The sequence below is a fragment of the Pistacia vera genome, unplaced genomic scaffold, assembly GCF_008641045.1.
Source record: "Pistacia vera cultivar Batoury unplaced genomic scaffold, PisVer_v2 Contig712, whole genome shotgun sequence".
In the NCBI taxonomy this organism is placed as follows: domain Eukaryota; kingdom Viridiplantae; phylum Streptophyta; class Magnoliopsida; order Sapindales; family Anacardiaceae; genus Pistacia; species Pistacia vera.
This window is the reverse complement of record NW_022196571.1, coordinates 144472-155456: the sequence shown is the minus strand read 5'-3', so window position 1 is coordinate 155456 and position 10985 is coordinate 144472. Positions and strand designations below refer to the sequence as shown.

Genomic DNA, 10985 nt, shown 5'->3' with positions numbered 1-10985 from the left:
GATTTTCAACATAAAATATCAGTGCACCAACCTACATTTTTAACACCAAATACCAGTGCACTACTCATTGCACCATTCTGCAACATGTTAAACACCACTTTTACTGCAACATGAAAACCATTGTAACATTTTGCAGCATCAAACACTCTGATATAACAAAACAAAAGAAACTATTATTAAAAAAAAAATCTGTAACCAAGATCAATAAAGGCTACTAGTGGAGACTGTGAGTGAACTAGTTCCATTATCATCTTTAAGAGAACTAGTTCCATACTCTGAAATACAGCTAGAATTGCCAACTTTGACAGGGACTGCAACTGTATTGCTGTCATCACTACTGGTTATAGCAACAACACTTAGTTTGTCCCTTAAAGTATGAAATTGAGAGATTGGCAAGGCCTTAGTTAAAGCATCTGCAATTTGGAAGGCACATATTACACAACAATGTTCTTAGCAAGCACTTCGATCTCTAATATAGTGAGCATCAATTTCGATGTGCTTAGTTCATGCATGAAAAGCAAGATTAGCAGCAAGGGCTTCAGCACTTACATTATCACACCAAATAATCGGGGAAGAAGACAAGCTTATGCCCAACTCTGAGAACATACTTTTCAGCCATGCAACTTCAGTGGCAGTGCGAGCAAGAGCTCTATATTCAGCTTCGGTGGAAGATAATGTAACTACCTTCTGTTTTCGAGAACTCCATTGAATAAGGTTAGGCCCCAAGGAGACACAATAACAACTCGTAGACCTCCTATCATCAAGGGTACTTCCCCAATCAACATCAGCATAGTATTCAACACCTAATGTTATACCAGGTCTGAAATGTAAACCATAATTTTGAGTGCCCTTGATGTACCTTAACACTCTCTTACAGGCCCACCATTGTAGTTCTGTTGGGGCTTACAAGAATTGGCTAAGTTTGTTGATAGAAAAGCTGATATCTGGCCTTGTTAAAGTCAAGCATTGCAAAGCTCCGACGGTGCTCCTATATAGGCTAGGGTCATTGAAAGGAGCATTGTCAGTGGCAAACAATTTTACTCCAACAGCCATGGGTGTAGAGCAAGAGTGAGCATCTAACATTTTTGTTTTGACCAACAGGTTATTGATGTATTTGGACTGTTTTAGGTGAAGTCCTTCATTTGTTTGAGTAGCTTCATGACCAAGAAAGTACTTCACTGATCCAAGAGTCTTTAAGGCAAATTTGTCATTCAAATCCTTCACAAGTTTATTATTGAATGAAGCATCTGAACCACTGATGAGTATATCATCCACATAGACAAGAATATAGGTTACTTGGGTGTTATGCTTAAGAATAAAGAGGCTGGAATCTGAAATTGAATTCTGAAATCCATGAGACAAAATGGCTTGTTTTAACTTGTCAAACCAAGCTCTTGGTGCTTGTTTAAGGCCATAGAGAGCCTTTTGAAGTTTGCACACATGAGAAGGATGGTGTAGGCTCGCAAATCCTTTAGGTTGATGCATGTAAACTACCTCATTCAACTCTCCATTGAGGAAAGCATTATTGACATCTACTTGTTGGATGTCCCAACCATAGGTGATAGTAAGACTTAAAATGATTCTAATAGTGGAAGGCTTAATAATAGGGCTAAAGGTCTCAAAGCAGTCCAATCCAGGAGTTTGCTGGAATCCTTTGGCTACTAACCTAGCCTTATACCTTTGTAAAGAGCCATCAACATGAAATTTGGTCTTGAATACCCATTTACTGCCAACTACATTCATATCATGAGTCATGGGAACAAGGGACCAGGTATTATTCTTAACCAATGCATCAAATTCACATTGCATGGCCTCTTTCCATTCTAGACAACAAAGGGCTTCTTTCACTAAAGATGGTTTAGGATGCACAGTAGATTGTTTTGAAATGAGAAGAATAGTTTTGTTGGAAGCTACAGCAACTTTGGCCCTTGTTATCATCGGGTGTGCATTACCAGAAACTTGAGTACCAGTTGGAATAGTAGAGAACTGTGATAGTTCCAAGTCAACTTCAAGTAAACAAGTGGGTAAAGTGGAGCTAATGGTAGGAGGATGAGAATCTGAAAATTGAAACCTGGTTAAATCTACTTCAAGTGAGCAGTTTGGTACTGAACTGTTAGGGTCATATAGGGTGCTAGTATGTGTTTAGATATTGGACCTATATTAGAAGAAGGAGCAGAATCTGTGATGTGTAATGATTCTGAGGAATGCTGTGGTTGAAAATTAGTAATAGGTCTAGAACCAAGATTAGTTGCTGCTGTAGAAGTCTCTTTCCTAAAAGTTGTGATGGGAATGGTTGGAGGACAATGCCTTGTTGGAGAACTTTCAATAGGAGCTGGAATACTTGTATCAGTTGAGGAAGAAGGAATATAAATAGGAATAAAAGGAAAAACAGTTCTAGTGGGCATGTTTACAGCAACTGAGTGATTAGGAGAGACATTTTTGGAAGGATTGGATGAAGAATAAAAACCAAGAGAGAATGGAAACTCATATTCATTAAAATGAACATTAGGAGTAATAAAGACTTGTCCATCAGCCCTAAGACATGTGTATCCTTTGTGGACAACACTATATCCTAGGAAGACACACTTGGTAGAATGAAAGTTGAACTTGTGTCGGTTATAGTCTCCTTTAAGAAAAGGAAAAGATGCACAGCCAAAGACTTTAAGAGAGGAATACAAAGGAGTAAGACAGAATAACTTTTGGTAAGGAGAAACAAAATTTAAAATAGTTGTAGGCATTCTATTTATTAAGTATACAACTGTGTCAAAGGCATTCCACCAATATTATAAAGGCATTGAAGTATGAGCAAGTAATGTTAAGTCAATCTCTACTACATGTCTATGTTTTCTCTCACTTCTCCCATTTTGTCGATGCACATATGCACATAAATGTCTATACAGAACTCCAGTTTTGTTAAGATAAGGAATTAACCCTTTGTATTCACCCCCTTGGTCAGATTGAAGCATTTGAGCTTAAAACTAATCTGCCGTTCTACTAAATGATGAAATTTAATGAAAACTAACTGAACTTCGACTTTTGTATGCAAAGGAAACAACCAAATAAAACAAGTAAAATCATCAATGAACTGAAGATAGTACTTAAAACCCTCAACTGAAGCAATGGGTGTAGGACCTCAAACATCACAATGGACAAGTTCAAGAGGTTGTGTAGCTTTAGAAGAGGAGATAGGAAAATAATTTCTTTGTAATTTTCCAATTTTGCATGCATCACAATAGGGAAGAGTTGAAACAGACTTTGATTTATGAATTTGTGACATAATTTTAGAAAAGACCTCAAGATACGAATGTCCTAGTCATTTGTGCCATGTCAAATTGGAATTATCAATATTATAATTGACCTGATGAGCTAAGTGAGGACAGTTTGACATAATAGGTGATGTACCAATGAAATTGTTTTCATGACTGAGATGTTCAAATTCATGTGAACTAGTTAACAAACCATGCTTGGAAAGCACTGAATCAGAAACATTGTTATCATTAGGTGAACTAGTGGACAAATTATGCTTATTAACTATAGAATCAGAGACATATAAGCTAGTTGATGCATTATGTTTATCAATCACAAAATTAGAAACACATAAATTAGTGGATGCATCATGTTTATCAAATGTAGAATCAGGAACATGAGTAACATTAGCATTATCGCAACTGGAAATATTGGCAGAATTATTGGTAATTTTATTCTCAAAGAAGTAATTACAAGTATTTAACTCAAGTTGCTTGAGTTTACACAATTTACAATTTGAATCACAAGAAAGTGATGCAACCTGACTTGAAGAAGACATAGACAGTGATGATGACTCAAAGTTATCGAAAATGGACCTAAACTCTGTTGTAGCAAACTTAGACTCTGTTGTTGAAGACTTAGACTCTGTTGTAGAGACACTAAACGTGTGATTAGAGGAACCAGGAACAAATTGTTTAGACTGGACATATTGGAATAAAGGAATGGAGCGAAGGTTCAGTTGATACAAGCCAGCTTTAAGTTCTCCCTACAATAAGATTGTCTTTGTAACCATATCCTTAACAATACAATAATCAGAAGTGAATTCAACAGCCATATTATTATCCTTAGTAAATTTAGAAATGCTAAGGAGATTTTTTGTTATCCTAGGAACACAAAGTACATTTTTTAGGTGTAAGCATTTTGATTGAAGTGAACTAGGCAATAAGGCAAAGCCAATATAAGAGATATTTAGGAACTCACCATTTCCAACTTGGAGTTGCTCAATACCATCATAGTTCCTACTAATCTTTAGCTGGTTCAAGTCTAAGGTAACGTGATCAGTTGCACTAGAATCCATATACCAAGCTGGATCCTGAGGATTGACTGAAGAAGCGATCATAGAAGCTGTAGGATTTGTGTGAGCTAAAGAAGTTTGATAAGATGCCAAATGAGCTTGGTTTGCAGGACACATTTGCTGACTTGGAACAGTATTAGTAAAAGTAGATGAAATAGGTTGCTGGAGGTTCTGATGAGGACCAACAAATGTTTGATGCTGCTGTTGAACTCTAGTAAAAGTATTATGTTGCTGTTGTATGCCATAGTCAGGATGACGAGAGAATGGAGCAAAATTGGGAAAATGACTTCCAAAATTAGCAGAAGCACCTGAGTATTGGTAATTTGCAGAGGAATTAGCTTGATGACCACCATAAGAACCATTATATGAAGGCAGATGTTGTGATGCTAAGTTATTGAAGAACTTAGCTCCAAAAGGGTGACCAGAAACTCCATATTGAGGAAGAGCTCCATTATAGGTAGAATTATACCTATGATAATATTGAACTGCTATGTGACCAGCTTTGCTACAGACCTGACAAATTGGTTTTCCTCTACCATAACCACAACCTTTGTTTCTTCCAAAATTGTTGAAACCAGTAGTCTAAAATTGATTCATAGGAAAGGCAGTGTTGTACTAGTTGACTTGACCAGTAAGAGGTGTTGCATCTGCCGAAAAGGGCTGCTGTGGTGTTGAATTGATAACAGTGTGGAGATTAGGAGGAAAACTATTGACTGAAGCAGGAGCTCTCAACGAATTGGCTAGACTAGTGGCTGAAGTAGCAGGATGAGGAATTTGAAGACCAAAATTACCAGTGGAGGCAACATGTACAGATCCTCCCTAAAAGTCAATTGTATTAAATTTATCCAGTCACATTCGTACTTTTGTAACAGATCATACTGTGCTTCTTGCAATGGGACTAAGTCAAATTTTGACTCTAACCTTAAAGTTAGATTTACTACCACTACGTCAAACTCAGGTCCTAAACTATCTAGCACATGTTGAAGTAAATCCTCATCAGAAATGACCTGGCCACTGGCAAAAAGACTTTCAACTATTCCTTTCATTTTCTTGATGTATTCATTGACATCTAAGTTTCTTTTCTGAGTATTATGGAGAAGATTCTTCAAATGTAAAGCTCTTGCTTTGGAGCCAGTTAAGAATTCTCGCTCAAGTGTGAACCAAATATCCATCACAAACTGACATTTAGACACATAACTGAACATAAATTCTGATATCGAAGCTAGCAACTAAGTCACTAAGAACTTGTCAGTTCTTTTCCAAGCTATATAGGCTGGATTGATTTTTTGCTTGGTTAGGGTTTCCTTTGAGCTAACTTCTTCAAGATCAGAGGGATTATCAGAATCTGAAGTAATTAAAGGTGAAGGAAAGGGAATTAAACCTGTGAGATGATCTTCAAGCTCGTGAGCTCTAACAGCAAAGAGAACTTGCGACCTCCAGAATCGATAATTGTCGCGACAATTGTCTCTTGTAAGCTTCGGATGAACAACTTGAAGACTTGAAGGGAATGTTAAAGTGTATGAATTGAAGAAATTAGGTGTTCCATGTTGCATTGAGCTAGTAGAGTTACTTGATCCAGGAACTTTAGCCATTGACGCTAGTCAAGAGCTCTGATACCATGTGAATCTTAAAGAGAAAGATGATTTTGAGAGAAAATTTTGNAAATATGAATTGAAAATTGCAAAAACTAATAAAAATTAAAATTAGAACAAATTGACAACAAAGAGAATAATTAGAGATTAGAGATTAAAGAAAATGAGAGAATGAGAGAATTTGGGATGTGAGAAAATATGAGAGTTTAGGGTCAATTTATAGGAAAAAATGGGAAATGAAAATGACAACAAAGACCCCTCCAACTACTATAAAACGGCTATATTTCAAGGGTAAAATGGGTATTTGAAAAAATAAATAAATAATATATATATATATTTTTTTTTTTTAAATTTTAATAGTCAACCTGCCAGGTTGGCGGGTTGCAACAACTAACCCCGCGGGGTTGGCGAGTTGCTCACAAAAACAACAAAATAGCAACTTGCGGGCCATCGGGTTGCCATATTCAACCTGGCCCGCCCGGGGCTTGCATGCGGGTTGGACTCAACCCGACCCACCTACTAGGCAGTCCAGGTTGAGCCCTCTTTAATGCGGGTCAAGTTAGGGTTGACCCGCCTAATACGGCCCATTTATTCCACCTCTATGTATAATTATGGGGGTTAACTAAAATTGGTCATACTATTTTTTAATATTCTATATTCGGTGTAATGGCCATAAGGCCCTTATATATATTCTTCCTCTCCAATTTCTTGAATTGGTTCAATATAACATGTTTAGATCATAGTTGTCAAATCATGTATCATATCGTGTGTCGAAAACCTAATTTTTCGAATTGTATGTAGCATATCGTATCGTATCGTATTGTAGGATACATTTTTTTAAAATAAAAAAAATAAAAAAATTTCTAAAAATTAATATCATCCATATAATTAATTAACGAATTTTATGGTATTATTGGCTTTAAATTATAATATTACATAATCACAAAATTAAGAATCTATCTCATTTTCTCTCAACCATTCATATTATTTCAAAGATCAATGTCAATATTTGTCTCTCCATTAATGTTATTATTATCACGCAAAATGGGCAACACATCTTCCTCTTCACTTTCTCCATACAAAATGGGTAAATTTGGGCAGGTTTTAGTGAACCGGGTCAGGTGCCCTGATCTGACCTGAATTTTTTTGGGCCTTTGGCCCAAATTAATAAAGTTGTATCGATACTTTTAAGGATATGAATAGATACGTATTGTATCGTAGGCTACATATCAACGTATTGAAAGGTTTATGATACACTTTCTGATATGTATCATTGGCGACTCGTATCGAATCGTATCGTAAGATATATATCTCGTATCGTAAGATATATATCACGTATCGTAGGATAACAATAACCATGGTTTAGATACCATATCAACTATCAAGTTAAAATATTGGATACTGTTTGGTGGTGATTTTGTTAATATTTATGAAATATGTTAGGTTAATATGAATGAANCAACCAAGTAACTAAGAACTTATCAGTTCTTTTCCAAGCTATATAGGATGGATTGATTTTTTCCTTGGTTAGGGTTTCCTTTGAGCTAACTTCTTCAAGATCAGAGGGATTATCAGAATCTGAAACAATTAAAGGTGAAGGACAGGGAATTAAACCTGTGAGATGATCTTCAAGTTCGTGAGCTCCAACCGTGAAGAGAACTTGCGATCTCCAGAATCGATAATTGTCACGATAATTGTCTCTTGTAAGCTTCGGATGAACAACTTGAAGACTTGAAGGGAACGCTGAAGTGTATGAATTGAACAAATTAGGTGTTCCATGTTGCATTGAGCTGGTAGAGTTACTTGATCCAGGAACTTTAGCCATTGACGCTAGTCAAGAGCTTTGATACCATGTAAATCTTAAAGAGAAAGATGAAAAATCTTGATATTTTCTTCTCATTAACTGAAGTAGTTACAATTAATGAAGCTCAACTCACATTTATACAAAGAATATTTGATGAGTGAGAGAAACAGAAAAACCGTGAGTGAGTGAAAACAGAATTTAGTAAAGTAGAGTTGGTAAAGGCAGAGTAAGACGATGGGCAGAGAGAGACGACATCGTTTCTGCTCAGGTGAAGAAGAAGTTATGAAGGCAGAAACGACACCGTTTCTGCCTTTTACAATAAATGGTTAACACCTATTATGTGTCTGTATCTCCATTGAATCAAATCTTGGATATACCAGTTCAATGTGTAAGACTTACCCATTATAGTCTGAGAATCTTTCTGCACCAACAATTTCTATAGCCTCATTGTCAGCCATGGAAGGCAAGAAAAGCATCCCAGCAATTAATTCTGGATTGATCATGAAACGGATCTCTTCCTACATAAGATTGTAATGATAATAAATATATTAAGAAATCAGAGATTCTACAATTGAGTCGGATGCAAGAAGATAATGGCTCATGTGACAAATGAGAAGGTAAATATTGCAGGAAAGCAACTTCAAAGAGAAGGCATGCATGCCAAAGGAATAAATTCTTGGAAATTAAATTGAAATATAGGTGATGAAAAAACCTAATTAGGCACAAACCATGAAGGACCCTACAATCTAATATTTAACAAGAAAATATACCTGCACACAGCCCCTATGAAGTGCACCACCTCCAATATACTTGTTTGCAAAATCCACTTGAAGAGCATCGGTGGAGTGATCTTCTATTGAGCCTAAACTGTAAGCCTACAAAGTATAAAATTGCCTTATCAACAGCTAAAAAGTGTGAAACTAAACAAATAAAATTCAACACAGTAGATTATAGAAGTATCTTGAATTACCTCAAAAGGGCAGAGGGGTACGGCAAATTTGCTCCAAGCGTCAGCATCAGGATAAGAGATGAATAAAGGACGAGAGTCTAAAGGAAGAACCTTCCGCTCAAATGAGACATAGATAACAGGCATACATGAGGATATCCTTTCAAAATAATGTACAATGAACTTTATTTTGTTTTCCTGATTTGCACTATAACTTTCATATAGACTCCTGAAAAAGATGAAAGTTTTACACTATTCATTTATTAGCTTTATAGAATTAAAAAATAAAGTTTTCAAAAGTAGACATTTGTAAGAGTTTCAAACAAAATTAACCAAACTGAAGAAGAAATCAATTGATTTCATGAGATACACCCGAACCCATGAAAATCAAATCAACCATAAAGCAAAATAGCTAACTCATGAAGTAAAACTTTATGTTAAAAAAAAAATCACACCTGCTCATAGTGAGACATTAAAACAATCAGGTGAACATGGAAATTCCTAATGTTTGTTTTCTACAACAAATGATAATAATCTTTACCCAAATTGCAATTATTTTCAAATCTTTGCCATTGGTGCAAGACACTCTATCCATCACACTATGTACATATCCACAAGCCTAAATATTACACATATTGGAATATCCATATGTCACTATGATATTTCTAATACAGATGCATGGTATAGTTCAAATGGTCCGCCATAAAAATAATAATAATAATAATAATTATTATAATAAAAAAAATCTTAAGGTTACATACGTAAACAATTTATCAAAGTTGACGGTCGGAAGATGGTTTGCACCTCTATTAGTGACTGGGAACAAACAAAAGAAAGAGCATGCAAGAAGAGCACCAATCAATTCCTGAAAAGCAACATTTACACTATCAATGATTACGCCATATTAGAAAAACAACCAAAAGCGAAGAAGAATAAGCAATGAAACCACTAGAAAAGGCCAAGAAACAATTTTTAAGATGATCAGGTGGTGTCTTATCTAATAGATTATATGACACAAGAAATATCAAGTTTTGCAGCACTTATGCAACTTATATACAGCATCTTTTAGTAGAACTAAAAAAACCATATATTTAAGCTTTGGCAGAGCACTGAATCATGTGCCTAACAATTGATAGCCCAAATATAAAGAAACCTGCCTGAGGAACGCTATGCCTGCTTCTTGTGGACCCAATATGCGGAGATCCGTTTTGATGCCATATTTTCCAAGAAAATCATCTGCATTTAGATAGTGACTTTCTAATAGAGAGGGCAACTTCAAGAGAAAATTTGCTAATGCCGGAACAACCTCTCCAAACCACTTTGTTGATTCCGCTGGAGATATAAACTGCACAAATCCTCCTTATTCAGCTTCAGATTTAATAATGTCTTTATGTAATTAGCTATTCATTAATCAGTTCAATAATATCTTATGCTTATCCAAAGAGAGTTTTTGACATACATTATGATTCCAAGCCAACAATTTCTTCCTGATTATATGGCATAAGCAAACCCATCAACCCAAATCTCACAAATTTCACTTCACATTCAAACTATTAAACATAACAATCAACACAGGACTCATAAATTTCACATCACATTAACCACAATAAACAACAAAACTCAAGTGAAAAACATACCCATTAACACAAAATTCACTTCACGTTGAAACTTCAACAACAAAACTTTCATCCAGCCAACAAAACTAAATAAATAACCCATCAACAAGAAGTTCATAAAAATCAACTCAAATTCAAACTATAACCCCAAATAAACAAGTAAAAACATACCCATTAACACAAAATTCATAAAACCCACTTCAAATTTAAACTACAAACCGAAATGAAAAATACTGATCTTTTTTCAGGAGAGAAAGAATTACATCATCAAAGAAAAGCGCGCAACCATTGAGGGCAAAAGGCGCGAGAGGTTCAAAGAGAGAGAGCGAGCTTCTGATGTCACAAATGGCCACAGAAAGCACTTCTTCTGAGTTGACCTGGCTGTGTTCAGGTCCTTTCGCCATTGATTTAAGAGCTTCGACTACTTTCGATGGCCAAAAAAGAGTTGATGATCGAACCAACAATGGTAAGTAGGGTAAAACTGACTTCAAGTCTTCTTTTTCCTCCATTTCTTCTTCGTTTTGATGCTTCGCAGTCTCTCCGTTTGGTTATTCATATTAATAAGTTATTATGTAAAAAATGTTGGAAAGTTGCCCGCCCGGCCTGGCCCGTGGCGGGTTACTCATTTTGTCAGGTCGGGTCTAGCGCTGACCACCAACAAAGACAGGCCGGGTTAGGCCCGTCACTTGTTAGGGGTTGGCTGGCC

The 10985-nt window shown here is 35.9% G+C and overlaps 1 protein-coding gene across 1 annotated transcript; it reads right to left on the bottom strand.

Moving 5' to 3' along the window:
- Window positions 1–8112: 8112 nt before the first annotated feature.
- Window positions 8113–8865, bottom strand: LOC116114531 (poly(ADP-ribose) glycohydrolase 1-like). The gene is made up of 3 exons (XM_031400677.1): window positions 8688–8865; window positions 8488–8592; window positions 8113–8235 (listed from the first exon to the last, which is right to left on the bottom strand). Exons 1-3 carry the CDS (start codon window positions 8808–8810, stop codon window positions 8113–8115), a joined length of 351 nt encoding a protein of 116 aa, XP_031256537.1. The 5' UTR covers window positions 8811–8865.
- Window positions 8866–10985: the final 2120 nt, after the last annotated feature.

Coding starts and splice junctions, on each gene's coding strand:
- LOC116114531 (XM_031400677.1), bottom strand. CDS start 8,810: ATGCCTGTTATCTATGTCTCATTTGAGCGGAAGGTTCTTCCTTTAGAC. Junction 8,593..8,687: donor TACCCCTCTGCCCTTTTGAG/GTAATTCAAGAT, acceptor TATACTTTGTAG/GCTTACAGTTTAGGCTCAAT. Junction 8,236..8,487: donor TTCATAGGGGCTGTGTGCAG/GTATATTTTCTT, acceptor AATCTTATGTAG/GAAGAGATCCGTTTCATGAT.